At 41.8% G+C, this 17564-nt stretch overlaps 2 protein-coding genes and 3 non-coding genes across 7 annotated transcripts in view; all 5 read right to left on the bottom strand.

The window, feature by feature from the left end:
- The window catches only part of LOC139571296 (sorting nexin-29-like), a 184245-nt gene extending 172678 nt beyond the window's left edge, over positions 1-11567 (bottom strand). For 2 of the 3 annotated variants that reach the window (XM_071394048.1, XM_071394050.1), the window contains exons 1-4: positions 11118-11567; positions 6910-6974; positions 6266-6318; positions 6056-6180 (exon numbers count right to left, since the gene is read on the bottom strand). In XM_071394048.1, coding sequence (XP_071250149.1) covers positions 6056-6180; positions 6266-6318; positions 6910-6974; positions 11118-11124 — 250 coding nt within the window. In that variant the 5' untranslated portion in view covers positions 11125-11567. The remainder of the gene's footprint in view (positions 1-6055; positions 6181-6265; positions 6319-6909; positions 6975-11117) is intronic. The other variant, XM_071394049.1, reaches the window with a different exon arrangement.
- Positions 11568-12706: 1139 nt separating this feature from the next.
- LOC139571298 (ribosomal L1 domain-containing protein 1-like) lies at positions 12707-17361 on the bottom strand. The gene is made up of 9 exons (XM_071394053.1): positions 17221-17361; positions 16542-16681; positions 16272-16410; positions 15737-15885; positions 15304-15405; positions 14965-15058; positions 14416-14550; positions 13936-14067; positions 12707-13326 (listed from the first exon to the last, which is right to left on the bottom strand). The coding sequence occupies exons 1-9, from the start codon at positions 17260-17262 to the stop codon at positions 12994-12996; spliced, it is 1266 nt and encodes a 421-aa protein (XP_071250154.1). The 5' UTR covers positions 17263-17361; the 3' UTR covers positions 12707-12993.
- Positions 14724-14849, bottom strand: LOC139571702 (small nucleolar RNA ACA64). The gene has a single exon (XR_011674340.1). It is a non-coding gene; the product is annotated as a small nucleolar RNA ACA64 (small nucleolar RNA).
- LOC139571699 (small nucleolar RNA SNORA55) lies at positions 15140-15267 on the bottom strand. The gene has a single exon (XR_011674338.1). It is a non-coding gene; the product is annotated as a small nucleolar RNA SNORA55 (small nucleolar RNA).
- On the bottom strand, positions 15995-16122 carry LOC139571698 (small nucleolar RNA SNORA55). Its single transcript, XR_011674337.1, has one exon. It is a non-coding gene; the product is annotated as a small nucleolar RNA SNORA55 (small nucleolar RNA).
- Positions 17362-17564: the final 203 nt, after the last annotated feature.

Raw genomic sequence — 17564 nt, 5'->3', positions numbered from 1 at the left:
GTACCTGTAAATAGCCCACCCAACTACCTCATCCCCATATTGTTATTTATTTTTTGCACCCCAGTATCTCTACTTGCACATCATCATCTGCACATCTATCACTCCAGTGTTAATGCTGAATTGTAATTATTTCACCTCTATGGCCTATTTACTGCCTTGCCTCCTTAATCTTACTACATTTACACACACTGTACATAGAGTTTTCTATTGTGTTATTGACTGTACGTTTGTTTATACCATGTGTAACTCGGTGTTGTTGTTTTTGTCGCACTGCTTTGCTTTATCTTGGCCAGGTCGCAGTTGTAAATGAGAACTTGTTCTCAACTGGACTACCTGGTTAAATAAAGGTGAAATAAAAATATCGAACAATTCACAATAATACAGACTCAGCCAGCATAGCCTTGCTATTGTGAAAGGCCGCAGTAGGCAGACCTGGCTCTCAAGAGAAGACAGGCTATGTGCACACTGCCCACTAAATGAATTGGAAACTGAGCTGCACTTCCTAACCTCCTGCCAAATGTATGACCATATTAAAGACACATATTTCCCTCAGATTACACAGATCCACAAAGAATTTGAAAACAAACCAATATATATATATATATATATATATTGGGTGAAATACCAGTGTGCCATCACAGCAGCAAAATTTGTGACCTGTTGCCAAAAAGAAAAGGGCAACCAGTGAAGAACAAACACCATTGTAAATACAACCCATATTTATTTTCCCTTTTGTACTTTAAATATTGCACATCGTTACAACACTGTATATAGACATAATATAATATTTGAAATATCTTTATTATTTTGGAACTTCTGTGAGTGTAATGTTTACTGTAAAAAGAAATATTTCACATCTACTTCACTTGCTTTGACAATGTAAACATATGTTTCCCATGGCAATAAAGCCCTAAATTGAAATTGAATTGAGCAAGAGAAGAGAATAGAGAGAGATGCACCAAAAAGAAAATGAATGTCCACTCACTGCTTGCTACTTCCAAGTTAGATTTATATCCTCTAACACATATAGAATTTTAAATAATTTCTACAACATTAAAGCCATTTCATAACAATTGAAGCTTCTGAAGGCCATGTCAAAGGTCAGAGAGTAGCAAGTAGAAGACCATCTATGCAGAGTTTTAAACAATCCTATCCATCCCCTGACTAATGGGTGGAGTTTGTTTTGCATGACCCGGTGCCCTGGGTGGGTGGAGATTTCACTTAAGGACCAATGAAATGCTCTAAAATCAGCAAACTCCGCCCACCCGTGGCACCGGGCCATGCAAATCCGACCATTAGCTTGGTTTCACAGCTTCCTAATTTTCCTCATTTTTTCATCAAGACCTCAGCAACACCCCAGAGGATAGTCACCCAACACCTCACCTAAGTTTTCAAGTGCTTGATAATTAGTGTGAATAGCTGCTATGGAGGTCTATCTTTAGCATAGCATTTCCATATGGCCTTAGAACAATGGTGTTACAGATGTAGGATCTTAATTTGATCACACTGTTGCAGGAGAACTTTAAAACTTGTAGTGTCTTTGAGGTTTAAAAAGGCTTCTGAAGTTTGCAATTTCAGACTTGATTTTCCCTTACAAATTGTTGTAACAACCCCTACAAAAATATCCATGAATTAAAATCCCCATAATCATTTGCATTTCCTGTTGCTGCAAGACTATTTATTTTCCTAAGATCACAAATCTGTAAACAGCCCATTTCAGTGTGTAGAACTGGGCTTATTAAATACTCATTATGTTAGCTGTGTCCCAGAGTTCTCTCTCTATCATCACCAAGGCTTTGTTAACTAGAACCGGGAGGGCTAAGGGAGAGGCCCAATAAAGTGTTTTTTTAAAGTATCATCTTTACATCATACTGTATCTATGAACTTGAAGTATTGTAATTTCTCTCTCTTAGATAATAACTAGGGCTGTCAGAGTTCATCAGTTAATTCAAGTTGTCTTTTTTTTAAATTGGGATTAATCACATTGTCTGTCAGCGTTCAAAATACTCTGAAAACATCCCAAATACATAATCCATACAAGTTGACATTTAGGTTAAAGAAAGTGTGCATTCTAAATGTACTTAACGTTGCTAAGGATTACTTTAGCCAAAATCAAGACGTCAATATTTCTGTAAAGTGTGATGTATGAAAAATTACAGCTTAATTTGAGAAAATTCAGAATTTGCGAATAATCACAGCAATCCCTGCCATTAACTTGATTAAATGTTTAATCGTTAATTATAACATCCGGCCCACTGACAACTCTTTAAAAGGTGCACTAAGCAGTAATCGCTACTCTATTTCCTGGTTGCTAAAATTCAAATAGTTCGCCTAATTTCAGTTTATGTGACTAAACAAACAAATATAGTGTAGAGAATTGTACCATCTAAACAGCTGTGAATTTTTTATTTTCCATAACCAGAAATATTGTATTTTCAGCTGATGTACGAAAGTAAAAGACGCAAAAACAAAACTTAATGGGAAGTATAGAAATAACACACCTAGAACAAATCTACCACTTCTTAGACTTGCATTCAATTAAAATGACAGATCTTTAACTCAAATTTCTATGTGAATTTGGTCAGGTCGACCAAAAATGTATGAATTGCAGCTTAAAAGAAAATGTTTTCAGTCATCCAAGTACCAGCAAGAGGTCGAATTAGAGCAGTATAACTTAACTAAATAAATCGTCATTGTCTGTTGGAATTGTACCACTGATTACTTTAAGAAACCCCAACAGGTGCTGGGCTTCCCTCAGAAAGAGAGAGAGCAGATTTCTATTTCTTGACGTTTTTTACTAAATCTGTTGCATAAATCTTCTTATGGCTGAGATCCCGTTAACAGGATCGACTTGACAACAGCCAGTGAAAGTGCAGGGCGCCAAATTCAAACAGAAATCTCATAATTAAAATTCCCCAAACATACAAGTATTTTACACCATTTTAAAGATAAACTTGTTGTAAATCCAGCCACAGTGTCAGATTTCAAAAAGGCTTTGTGACGAAAGCACACCAAACGATTATGTTAGGTCAGTACCTAGTCACAGAAAAACACAGCCATTTTTCCAGCCAAAGAGAGGAGTCACAAAAAGCAGAAATGGAGATAAAATGAATCACTAACCTTTGATGATCTTCATCAGATGACACTCATAGGACTTCATGTTAGACAATACATGTATGTTTTGTTCGATAAAGTTCATATTTATATCCAAAAATCTTAGTTTACATTGGCGCGTTATGTTCAGTAATGTTTTGCCTCCAAAACATCCGGTGATTTTGCAGAGAGCCACATCAATTTACAGAAATACTCATAATAAACTTTGATAAAAGATACAAGTATTACACATGGAACTTTAGATAAACTTCTCCTTAATGCAGCCGCTGTGTCAGATTTCAAAAAAACTTTACGGAAAAAGCACACCATGCTATAATCTGAGTATAGCGCTCAGAGCCCAAACAAGACATACAGATATCCGCCATGTTGTGGAGTCAACAAAGTCAGAAATAGTATTATAAATATTCACTTACCTTTGATGATCTTCATCAGAATGCACTCCCAGGAATCCCACAATAAATGTTTATTTTGTTCGATTAACGTCCATAATTTATGTCCAAATACCTCCTTTTTGTTCACGCATTTAGTTCCAAAATCCAAATTGATGACGCGCAGGTCAGACGAAAAGTAAAAAAATTCCATTACAGTTCGTAGAAACATGTCAAACAATGTATAGAATCAATCTTTAGGATGTTTTTAACATAAATCTTCAATAATGTTTCAACCGGAGAACTACTTTGTCTTCAGAAATGCGATGGAATGCAGGTCGCTCTCACGGGAGCGCACGCGTGGTCAGCTCATGCCAGACACCTGACTCAGAGCTCTCCTTCCCTCATTCTTCACAGTAGAAGCATCAAACAAGGTTCTAAAGACCGTTTACATCTAGTGGAAGCCTTAGGAAGTGCAATATGACCCCAAAGACACTGTATATTGGATAGGCAAACCTACAAACCTCAGATTTCCCACTTCCTGGTTGGATTTTTTCTCGCCATATGAGTTCTGTTATACTCACAGACATCATTCAAACAGTTTTAGAAACTTCAGAGTGTTTTCTATCCAGATCTACTAATAATATGCATATCTTAGCTTCTGGGACTGAGTAGCAGGCAGTTTACTCTGGGCACCTTATTCATCCAAGCTACTCAATACTGCCCCCAGCCATAAGAAGATAACCCTCTGTTTTCATAGCCAGTATCTGCACCTTGTTTCTCTAGCAGTCGTCCTACAGCCTCTGTTTCCTGGGTGGAGAGTACACTCGTCACAGCTGTTCTCTCCTAGTGATGCGTCCACCCGCCTCTTGAGGATTGACCACAAGTTCTCAATGGGATTAAGGTCTGGGGAGTATCTTGGCCATGGACCCAAAATATCGATGTTTTGTTCCCCGAGCCACTTAGTTATCCCTTTTGCCTTATGGCAAGGTGCTCCATCATGCTGGAAAAGGCATTGTTTGTCACCAAACTGTTCCTGGATGGTTGGGAGAAGTTGCTCTCTGAGGATGTGTTGGTACCATTCTTTATTCATGGCTGTGTTCTTAGGCAAAATTGTGAGTGAGCTCACTCCCTTGGCTGAGAAGCAACCCCACACATGAATGGTTTTACTGTTGGTATGACACAGGACTGATGGTAGCGCTCACCTTGTCTTCTTCCGGACAAGCTTTTTTCCAGATGCCCCAAACAATCGGAAAGGGGATTCATCAGAGAAGATGACTTTACCCCAGTCCTCAGCAGTCCAATCCCTGTACCTTTTGCAGAATATCAGTCCGTCCCTGATGTTTTTCCTGGAGAGAAGTGGCTTCTTTGCTGCTTTTCTTGACACCAGGCCATCCTCCAAAAGTCTTCGCCTCACTGTGCGTGCAGATGCACTCACACCTGCCTGCTGCCATTCCTGAGCAAGCTCTGTACTGGTGGTGCCCCGATCCCTCAGCTGAATCAACTTTAGGAGACGGTCCTGGCGCTTGCTGGACTTTCTTGGGCGCCCTGAAGCCTTCTTCACAACAATTGAACTGCTTCCCTTTAAGTTCTTGATGATCCGATAAATGGTTGATTTAGGTGCAATCTTACTGGCAGCAATATCTTTGCCTGTGAAGCCCTTTTTGTACAAAGCAATGATGTTGTATTGACGTGTTTCTTTGCAGGTAACCATGGTTGACAGAGGAAGAACAATGATTCCAAGCACCACCCTCCCTTTGAAGCTTCCAATCTGTTATTCGAACTCAATCAGCATGACAGAGTGATCTCCAGCCTTGTCCTCGTCAACACTCACCTGTGTTAACGAGAGAATCACTGACATGATGTCAGCTGGTCCTTTTGTGGCATGGCTGAAATGCAGTGGAAATGTTTTTTGGGGATTCAGTTAATTTGTATGGCAAAGAGGGACTTTGCAAAAAAAATTGCAATTCATCTGATCACTCTTCATAACATTCTGGAGTATATGCAAATTGCCATCATACAAACTAAGGCAGCAGACTTTGTGAAAATTTATATTTGTGTCATTCTCAAAACTTTTGGCCACGACTGTACAGTCTTCTCAGGTCTCCAGTTTCCCAGGATAATGTTTGGCATGCTCCTTTTTTTGTTTTCATAGCATCTTGAACTTTCCCCTTATATATTCTTTCGAGCATGGATTAAATTAAGTATATTCTTTTTGCATCTCTGCCTCCTTTGGTTATTCCTCTTCATGGTTTGAGTGAGAGCAGCTTTTGAACTTTTAATATTAGTCTGTAACCCTGAGCTGTCACTACCATGGGGATGCAGTAGTTCTAATGGTCTGACTCAGTTATATAGCTCTTTTCTGACACAATATTTGTTTTAATATATCATATTTAATTTTCTACATAAATTAATATTATTTTTTACACCAAATACAAACCTAATCTGACCTAACTTTAAGAATGTGCAGATAAAGATTACCAGTACCTCCTGGAAAAATTCTTTTTTTTTTTTTTTTTTTTTTTTTTTTTCCATATCACTGACTAATCTGTTTCCAGGTCATGTGACTGTACCTGCTTCAGTCTTGCTGGTGAAGCCTGCGGCTTGCTTTATGGCAGCAGCAGTGAGAGCCAGGCCTCTGTTCTTCCTCAGGCCATGCTGGAGGACAGCCTCAAACTGGGCACACAAACAGATCACCCTACAGGGGAGATACAATACATCACACACACAACATCAATAAATCAATAAATCATCAGTTTTGTAATAATAAAACACATTGGTACCTGCTGTCGGAATCTGAGGCGATCTCCTTTCTTCCTCCAAAGCGGATTTGGCACTGAAGAGACATGAAGAATGACATGGCTATCAAAATAAAAATGACATAACATATTTACTTACTCAATGGGAGCCTGCCAGCTAGAGACCACAACATCAAACCAGCTAGAAAAACAATAGGCACAGTATCATATCATACCTTAAAAACAGTAGAAACCATAGAATTACACTGTAATAGCATATCATTACAACAGTTTATGATTATATGACTCATTTGACCATAGCTGTAATGCACTCCTCTTCAGTGGGAATTATCCATAGTAAAGGAATGCAACAGGGAAGCTAACATAACCTGGCCTGTCACGTACAGGAAGGCTCACATAACCTGGAAGAAATGGGATGCGTGGGATAACGAGCAGTAGTTCCGACATTTGGGTTATTTGGACAAATCACGAATTTCGCAGGTGTCACCATCTTTAAAATGTTGGAAGGGGAGGGGACATTCGGACCGTAACTTGCAAAGAGAGAGGGTGTAGCTCCTGGTTCCGCTGCTCCTTAAATCTCTTCTCTTAACATGTGTGGACCCAGAACTTAATCGATCAGCAGACCAATTACGAGCGGCAGTTCTGGGTTAACTGTGATTACCACTCACCTGTTTGACAGAGTCAAGCAGCCGCTCCAGCAGGTGTTGTCTCTTTGCGTCATTCTGCTGAGGGCCTGAGGATGAGAAGGAGGGCGATCTTACAAACATGACTGTCTGTCAGTTTGGGAAACTCATCTTAGATTTCTGGCCTAAGAGCCATCTCTGGCTAAATCAGAGCTGTACCACAATTTCACCAAACTTATCAGAAATGTATACAAAGATGTGTTCAAAGAAAAATATGATACTTACAAAGGATTCCTAAATCATTGCTAAGAATAATGAAAATGACTGCAGTTTCTACTGGTCATTGTTTTCAGGCTGGTTGTATTGGTGCTAGCTAGGTACCAAGCTAAAGCTAGATACCCCAGAAGTTGCGATCGAACAAATAATGCTTTATTACCAATGCGGTACTGTAAACACATCATTCGTGGCCGGTGTTTGCAAACTTTTTTGTACAGCTTTGACAGTGCTACTGATAGTAATGCTGGCGCTTGGCTTGCATGTGCAAATTCAGAACACACAACATTCTATAATAGAACTGTGTTATTTAACTCGTCAAATAGTGTTTAAAAAAAAAATATGTATCCCCCTTTCTCCCCAATTTTCGTGGTATCCAATCGCTAGTAATTACTATCTTGTCTCATCGCTACAACTCCCGTACGGGCTCGGGAGAGACGAAGGTCGAAAGCCACGCGTCCTCCGAAGCACAACCCAACCAAGCCGCACTGCTTCTTAACACAGCGCGCCTCCAACCCGGAAGCCAGCCGCACCAATGTGTCGGAGGAAACACCGTGCACCTGGGCCCCTTGGTTAGCGCGCACTGCGCCCGGCCCACCACAGGAGTCGCTGGAGCGCGATGAGACAAGGATATCCCTACCGGCCAAACCCTCCCTAACCCGGACGACGCTAGCCCAATTGTGCGTCGCCCCACGGACCTCCCGGTCGCGGCCGGCTGCGACAGAGCCTGGGCGCAAACCCAGAGACTCTGGTGGCGCAGCTAGCACTGCAATGCAGTGCCCTAGACCACTGCGCCACCCGGGAGGCCCCAAATAGTGTTATTTGACGTGTATCTTTTTTGACACGCTAAGACCCAAATGGTGTTCCATAGTATGTTGTGAAGCTAATAGCAGTGACGCTATTACTGTGCAACTCCGGTAGGGCAACATGTGTACCGGTGCTCGACCAGTCGGCGAAAGCCAACATCACCCACAACAGAGAACGGTTGATTGTCAATGGAATTCATTGGCGTTAATGGATTTCTCCTTTGAGTTGTCTCGCTGAAATGTTCTTCCTCTTTCAAATGACTGCTCCATTTGTTGACTGCTCGGTCCACACAGCAGACATTGCAGGCTAGGTTAGGAATGCTGTGTTGCACGTGTAGCGCAAAATTTTACGTGCCGTCATTAAGTCAGCTTGACATCGGTTTTGATGTTATTTTTAGCTAATATCGTCCGATTCCGATATGTTCACCGATATATCGTGCATCCCTAATGGGAACAGTCAGTGGTTGTATTTGATTAACGTTTATTGGAAAAGCATGGATTTCAGCAAACAAAGGCACTCAACTACAGAGGACAAACATAGGTACCATGTAGGCATTTCATAATTAAAAAAATATATATTTAAAAAATGTGAAGCATTGACCTTGGGCGAATCTATGTAGTCAGAGCTAGATTCCACAAAGCCTGGTCTCTGCTGGAAGTTTCAACAGAAACTTCCTTCACCATGGAGTGGAGTTTAGTTTGCTATACCTTGGAGAAAGTTATGGGCTACATGAGGATGGTCAGGACTCAGCCCTTGATCATCGCTCTCAGTTCCATTACACATAAGTGATTGGAGGAAGGCTGTTTTTTACTGGGGTTTTTTGTTAAGAGCCCCGACGCTTGGTCTGAACATTAACACACATTGGACCCTGTGTTTCAGATCAACAATAAAAATTTAAAAAATAAACAAAAAGGTTAAATTGATACACCTTTAAAGGGTTAGGCATCCCACACAGCCATACAGTGGCCTGAGAAAGTATTCACCCCCTTGGCATTTTTCCTATTTTGTTACCTTACAACCTGGAATTAAAATAGATTTTTGGGTGGTTTGTATTATTTGGATTTACACACAACACGCTTACCACCTTGAAGATGCAAAATATTTTTTGTGAAACAAGCAAGAAATAAAATGAAAAAATGAAAAAAACTTGGGGTGAATAGTTTTATGCACGCTCCCCAGTCAATACTTTGTAGACACCTTTTACAGCAATTACAGCTGCAAGTCTCTATATGCTTGGCACATCTAGCCACTGGTATTTTTGCCCATTCTTCAAGGCAAAACTTCTCCAACTCCTTCAAGTTGGATGGGTTCTGCTGGTGTACAGCAATCTAAGTCATACCACAGATTCTCAATTGGATTGAGGTCTGCTCTTTGACTAGGCCATTCCAAGACATTTAAATGTTTCCCCATAAACCACTTGAGTGTTTCTTTAGCAGTATGCTTAGGATCATTGTCCTGCTGGATGGTGAACCTCCGTCCCGGTCTCTGGGAGACAAACGGGTTTCCTTCAAGAATTTCCCTGTATTTAGCTCCATCCATCATTCCTTCAATTCTGACCAGTTTCCCAGTCCCTGCCGATTAAAAAAACATTCCCACTGCATGATGCTGCCACCACCATGCTTCACTGTGAGGTTGGTGTTCTCAGGGTGATGAGAGGTATTGGGTTAGCGCCAGACATAGCGTTTTCCTTGACGGCCAAAAAGCTCAATTTTAGTCACATCTGACCAGAGTACCTTCATCCATATGTTTGGGGAGTCTCCCATATGCCTTTTGGTGAACACTTTAAGCAATGGATTTTTCTGGCCACTCTTCCGTAAAACCCAGCTCTATGGAGTGTACGGCTTAAAGTGGTCCTATGGACAGATACTCCAATCTCCGCTGTGGAGCTTTGCAGCTCCTTCAGGGTTATCTTTGGTCTCTTTGTTGCCTCTCTGATTAATGCCCTCCTTGCCTGGTCCGTGAGTTTTGGTGGGCGGACCTCTCTTGGCAGGTTTGTTGTGGTGCCATATTCTTTCCATTTTTTAATAATGGATTTAATGGTACTCTGTGGGATGTTCAAAGTTTCTGATAATTTTTTTATAACCCAACCCTGATCTGTACTTCTCCACAACTTTGTCCCTGACCTGTTTGGAGAGCTCCTTGGTCTTCATGGTGCCACTTGCTTGGTGGTGTCACTTGCTTAGTGGTGTTGCAGACTCTGGGGCCTTTCAAAACAGGTGTATATATACTGAGACCATGTGACAGATCATGTGACACTTAAAGTCCACCTGTGTGCAATCTAACTAATTATGTGACATCTGAAGGTAATTGTTGCACCAGATCTTATTTTGGGGCTTCATAGCAAAGGGGGTGAATACATATGCACACACCACTTTTCCGTTTATAATTTTTTCTAAACAAGTTATTTTTTTCATTTCACTTCAGCAATTTGTGTATGTCCATTACATGAAATCCAAATAAAAATAAATTTAAATTACAGGTTGTAATGCAAAATCGGAAAAACGCCAAGGGGGATGAATACGTTTGACAGGCATTGTATCGCCATGTTACAATGCGTGTTTATGGAAGTCAGAGAGACCACTGATCATCTATTTAGCATGCGCGAAACACCTGTGTGTAATGGAAGATGCCACCAGAAACGTTGTCACTGAAAAAAAACGTGTCTGCAACTGTGATAAAGTAGTAAGTGTATATTTTGCATTTGATTTGAAAGCAATTTTTCTAGAACCGTATAACAATTGAGAATCGATTCACATTCAAATTGAGTATTTGGCTGCCACAGCCAGTGTACCTATGAAAATAACAAGTTCCTTCGACCTTAAGGAGTTACGGTAACGTTGGGCTAGTCAGGACTCAGGAGCAATACAATAAGTCTTACTATTATAATTGGAAGGGTTTCTTTGATAAACACTTTGATGACATCTATGGTGTTATGCAGTTAAAGGAAAAAATCGATTTGCATGGGGAGATTCAAGATAAACGCGGGAAGAGTCATCTATCCTTCACGCCTACCTGAACTCACATGATGATAATTATGCCTTGTCATCCATTCTAAACCTTTGTTTTAATATGCCTATGTGCGTAAACCAGACAAAATTCGCGTAATAAACCAAAGCCAGGTGTCAACTGGTAATGGTAGAACAAGTGATTTTTTTTTTTTAGCTACAACTCACCGTTCATTCTGTCAGTCCGAGTATGTTAGTTGTTGACACACCACATGTAAACTAGTTCATGGCTCTTCGGTTCGACTTGGTGGATATCCAGAATTCTATTGCGATTCATCACATTCTGTACGAACCGAACCCTAGGTGGCAGAGAGCACAACTTCCATGATGCAGCCCTCCCTTCTTCCCATCAACACAACCTCGGTCCGTGGCCCACTGTTGCTCCTGTCGGCTGGAACTATAGAGGCCTGCGAGTAGTCGTTTATCACTATCGCTATATAGTTAAACCGAGTCACATTTGTAGATAAAATGGTAGACTAACAAACCCATCCGCATTGGTCGATTCGGCGACTGGACTGTCGTGGCTCTGGGAATCGTTTAGCTGTAATAAAAGGAATTCGTTTTGACACTTCGGTGCCCCTGCCTGCAAAGCGAAACAACGTCGGCGCTGCAGGTCACATGACCAGACACACTGTTGTCATATGACCGGTTAGGAGCGATTTGGATCTGTATCAGTGTTAAACGTTCACTTGTTTTCAAAAACAGTATTCATTGACAGTTCTTTTTATGAAAAGCTGTGTGTGTGAGAGAGAGCACATCTGATCTCTAGACTAGAGACATCAAGCTACAAAGCCAGACCTCCACAGCCCCTCTGTATTTTCCTCTGTGTGGTTAAAGGTCTGTACTGTCTTAGTTGTGACCAGTATAGTGGTGCCCTCATCAGTGGAAGGGACAGGCAGGCTGGAGTTGTAGTCTGGAGTTTGGCTGTATGTTCCCTCCTGGAGAATCATGGTTCCAGCTCCACTCGTCATGCTGTCTTGACCCATGATAACCACTGTCTGCTCAGTGACATAATCAGAGACCTTCTCAGTCCTGGGACACTCTGCTTCCTGCAGTCGGGACACTGGGAGATGATGACTCCAGTTTTGATAAACTCATATCTATTGGGTGAAATACCAGTGTGCCATAACAGCAGCAAGATTTGTGACCTGTTGCCAAAACAAAAGGGCAACCAGTGAAAAACTACCATTGTAAATACAATCCATATTTATTTTCACTTTGTACTTTAACTATTTGCACATCACTACAACACTGTATATAGACATTATGACACAATGTTTGTGTAATATTTACTGCTCACTATTGTTAATTTTACTTTTGTTTAACTATTTCACTTGCTTTGGCAATGTAAACATGTTTCCCATGCCAATAAAGCCCCTTGAATTAAATGTAATTGAGTGAGTGACCAATCCATGGTTTATATACATAATTGGTTATAACTGAAACCTATTACAGACCGCTTTATTATATTGCCAATTGACTTACTGCCCGTTAGCAATAACATTTCCATCCGTCGTTCAGGGCCCTCCCGTTCCACCAGAATCATTAGTAACTGTTTTACACCTTCCTGACAACACTGCAGATCCCTTTGTTCCTTAGTTTGACCAAGTTATAACATCATCTTCCTGTTCCTCTGGTTGAATCTCGCTGTTCCCCAACAACCAGAACACCCACGAAATGAGACCGAGGATGATTACAGACATCTTATTCACTAAATATTGACAGTGAGCCCATTTTGTATGAGAAATCACACAACATACTTTAGTAGTATTTTTAATTTACAAGTAGAGCTTACACAAGATATTAAACAACCCTTTGAGGCAGACAGACAATTGCAGCTCATTTGAGTTTGTCCTTGGATCAATTCAACAAACTGAAATGTTAACAGTTCTATATTTATAAACCAGTCCTTTATAATCAGTGTGATGAAGTCAGAGTTCCATGTAGAGAAAGGGGGGGGTAATACACAGACATTAATGGAGAGGAATGCTTTGTTCATCGAGTTGTCAAGACAAAACAGTCATCAAGATTGAGGCACTTTCCTTTAAGCAGCCTTCTTGTTCCTTTTTCTTCTCATAGCTGTCTTCCCCCCTGTCGGGTTGGGAGCCTTCTTCCCCCCTGTCGGGTTGGGAGCCTTCTTCCCCCCTGTCGGGTTGGGAGCCTTCTTCCCCCCTGTCGGGTTGGGAGCCTTCTTCCCCCCTGTCGGGTTGGGAGCCTTCTTCCCCCCTGTCGGGTTGGGAGCCTTCTTCCCCCCTGTCGGGTTGGGAGCCTTCGTCCCCACTGTCGGGTTGGGAGCCTTCTTCCCCACTGTCGGGTTGGGAGCCTTCTTCCCCACTGTCGGGTTGGGAGCCTTCTCAAGCCCCTTCTTGGTCTGCTTCTACAGGCATCAGAGGAGCAATCAATTAGCAAAGTACTGAGAGGAGTCTTCTGTAGATACATTAGTCATTTAGCATATACTTTTATCCAGAGCAACTTAGTGCATTCATCTTTAAGACAGCTAGGTTGGACAACCACATGCATAGAAAGTACATTTCTTCAATAACAACCATCAGTAAAATCAGAGCTGGGGGGGTGGGTCAAGGTGAGGATTATTGAAGATAATGTTTGTAGAGGTAGGTTTTCTAATGTTTTCAGAAGATGGGCAGGGACTGCTTTCCTAGCTTCAGGGGGAAGCTGGTTCCACCTCTGGTGTGCCAGGACAGAGAGGAGATTGGACTGATACAAAGTGTCAATTAACCTCCACAGTCTATCAGTGTTCCCAGAGTGAAGAGGGAGACAGCACAAAAAGGACACTGCTCCCCTGCCTCACTGGAATGAGGTTCATACAACACTGGATTTGTAACCTGGTTCACTCATACAGAGTGAACCAGGTTACAAACCAGTGCACAGACAAGTCAGCAAATATGTAATTTGACAAAAAACAAAATTGATCCAACTAAAAATAGAATCTAATTAAAATGCATTTGGTTTGACACGTGGTACAGACCTCCAGTTTAGCCTTTTTACTTGGCGTTACCATGGGAACAAGCTGTGGAATCTCTTCCTCTACTTCAGCACCAGTATTTCTTTCTGTAGACTTCTGTTCCTTCTTAGCAGACTTTTGTTTGCTTGCATTTTTCTGAAATTCACAAAAGTTACAGGTATTCTTTATGAGCAGGAGGATGTGGGGTCTGTGTCTATATATATGAAATTGGCCTCTGTAGTCCATATGTGGCACCAGGGGCTATGTTGATGTTCCCAGAGAGTGAACAGGGAGACGGCACAAAAAGGACACCGCTCCCCTGCCTCACTGGAATGAGGTTCATACAGCACTGGATTTAAACCAAAATTCATACGGAGTGAACCAGGTTCCGAAACAGTGCAAAGACAAGTCCTTTGAAAGATTTAATTTGACAAAAATAGATAATATAACTTCAATTATAATCTTAAAATACTACTTAGAAGCATTTGTGTGTAGCACTCCTACCTTTGCGTCCATGGCTGCGCGGGCCTGTTTCTGTGTCTCCTCTAAGAGGGTCAGGTGGTTCATGTTAGAGGTGTAGATGGGCAGAGCTACTGATGACTGGCTCTTCAGGTGGATGATCTTTATCAATGGTCCTTTCTACAAAGCAGCAAGACCGCAGACATCTAGTCTCAAACATGTATTTTCACACATACCTTTTTAGGTCAACTTCATTTCTGGGAAAAACATTTAATGGTACAGCCAAAAACATTGCTATCCTGTGATTAGCATCTGATTGTGGCCTCTTGTCAAAGGCCTTGCTTAGTTGGGGTGGGGGGAGGCACATGGGTTTAATCCCTCTGCGATAAATAGCAGGCAATAAGCTTAATGTACCACAGTACTATAGGCCTAGTAAACTCACCCCAGACAACAGCTATCCAAAGTGATTTTCAGACTGGGCCCAAACATTTAACATTGAGTATACCTAACATTAACATATACTAGTGTAAATATCAGTAGTGACTGGATACAAGTCATTGGTGAACTCAAGAGGATCCCTGGCAGCAAACTCACCATGCGTAGTTTGGTCACGATGGTGCTAACAGCCGAGTCGATATTCTCGGCTATTTCATCTGCAGCCATCCCAGAGTGGGCCACACGAGCCATGCTAAAACAATCAATTACATGATACAAGAGGCAGTATGAATTAATGAATTCTATGAACACTAACAATATTAGACACTTGCCATTTTGTGCCAAAGTTGTAGAGACAGGCTCCAATAGAGAGGGAGGTCCATCTGGATATACTTTGAGTCACTATGGCACCATCATTGCCCATGGCCAACACAGACAGGAGGACAGGGTTTGCTGGGGTGCAATCATTCATCAAGTCAAGCTGGGAGCAGGCCTCACCAGCAGCAGCCTTTCTTAGAAATGGAGATGGTTGTTCCCTGGATGGTTCGCTGGATGTCCAAGGCCAGCTTCTTGCTCTTCAGGTTTACTGACAAAGGATCCCTAAGCAGAGGAGAGAAAACACTCCATTAGATTAGAACGCCAGAAGGGCTAGCTTGAAGGCACATTTCAACTTAAGTGATTTGATGCATTTCAAAGCCAGGGAACAACACTTGGGGCTATGTTGATGTTCCCAGAGAGTGAACAGGGAGACGGCACAAAAAGGACACCGCTCCCCTGCCTCACTGGAATGAGGTTCATATAGCACTGGATTTAAAACAAATTTCATACTGAGAGTGAAACAGGTTCCGAACCAATGCAAAAATATGTCTAAATAGATTATTTGACTAAAATAGACAAGGTGATCAACCAATAGAACATATTTCAAGCTTACTTTTTCCTCTCGTAAAAGTGCTTGCCAATGTGTGAGGACAGCAGGCGACGAACACGGTCGTCTGACAGGAACATGTCAAAATTCCCCAGCAGCCTTCGTTTGGCCTCAAAGGGCTTGTACTCAGTCCTCAGCGTTCTGTAAGGGATCACCTATAGAAAGACAGGGATATGCCTGGGTAAGTCGAGTCATGCACCAACAAGTAAAGGACCATATCAAAACGACAAGCACGGATCATTATTACATGCGTATACAGTAGGTAACTGTGTCAAAGCTGTAGAGACAGGCTCCAATAGAGAGGGAGGTCCGTCTGGATATACTTTGAGTCACTATGGCACCATCATTGCCCATGGCCAACACAGACAGGAGGACAGGGTTTGCTGAGGTGCACTTATTCACATTGGATGACTAAATACTAGCTACAAAGTAAAGCAGATGAAGAGATGTATTGGAGGATGAGGTAAGCACTTCGGGTGTCTAGAAAAACAAACAATCAATAATAATAACAAATATTATTATTGGTGTTGGTTAGTAATACCTCTGTGACATTCTTGACCCCTCTCTCAGCCAGTAGTTTTTTGTAGAACCTCTGGGTCTGGTCGGGGGTCATGTTGGGCTCATCTCTGGTGAAGAGACACACCTCATCTGTGTTGGTGCGGATGCCATGAGGCAAGGGGCTGAGGGAGAAACAGAGGACTTGTGGTTATTACTGGACTGTTTCACCACTATACTGCAGGACAAGGTGTTAATTGGTCCACACATTCACTGTATTTTTCCATAGTTGGACAGTGTTGGCAGAGGGACTCACATCCGGATGGTCTGGGCCTGCTTGGGGATTTTCCATAGTGTAAAGAGGAGGGATAGGTGTTGACTCTCGTCCAGGAGCAGGGAGTCTGGGGTAGACTTAGTCTTCAGGAAAGCCTGCAGTGCTTGAACTGCCTTCTTTACCTGGGAACACAATTAGAAGTTATGAAGAAATGTGTGTGACAAATTAATATCTGTAATTTTGTTAAAATAAACACATTGACCAAATGCAAATAACTAGCCGCAATAGGATAGCTAGTTAAGTTACACAAATCGTCCTGAACAAGTCCGTTCAGGTGAGAAAGCGAGCGATAGCTAGCCGACGTTACAACTTTTTCACTTTCAACACTATTAACCTACAAAAGTCGGACTAGTAAAGGGTCGATATTTTTCCAATGGCAGTTTTACCAAGAACCAATGGGAGGAGTTGTAGACAACTCTGAAAGTGTGTTCACAGCGTTTCCAGTTAAGTTAAAATACAGAAAATAAGTGACTTGCCTCGTGTTGCGAACTATCCGACCGCACAAGCTAACGCTAGCTAGCTTGCTATCCAGCTGGTTGCTAGCTCCAGAGAAAGGTGGCTTACAAAACATAACCTACTGATATCACCCCGCTTTTCCTGGCATCCATATAACTACACTTTGGTTAAAAAATACATTATCAAATAGATTTTAAGACATTACCTGCACCCGGTCCAGCGCCAACTCTTCAGGTTTGTCTGCCATGCTTCTTCACGTGTTTTATCCGGGGTAACGCATGCGCATATCGATTGACTCACGTCACTCTTGCAATTGAAACTTCCCAACTTTATTTGCAAACAGTTTGAGGACAATTCAAAAAGGTCACTAGTTACCACCGCCACAAAGTCATAAACCCCGCCTATTTCTACAATTTGATCTGATTTTAACCTAACCCTAACCTCAACCCCTCCTTACCTTACGCCTAACCATAACCTTACATTTAGACCAATTTTGGCTTTGTGGCTGTGGTAACTAGTGGAAACCATTCCCGTAAAGCCAAATGAACA

The sequence above is a fragment of the Salvelinus alpinus genome, chromosome 3 (genome assembly GCF_045679555.1).
Source record: "Salvelinus alpinus chromosome 3, SLU_Salpinus.1, whole genome shotgun sequence".
Lineage (NCBI taxonomy): Eukaryota > Metazoa > Chordata > Actinopteri > Salmoniformes > Salmonidae > Salvelinus > Salvelinus alpinus.
Note: the sequence above shows the minus strand (reverse complement) of the source record. Positions and strands in the feature narration are given on the sequence as shown.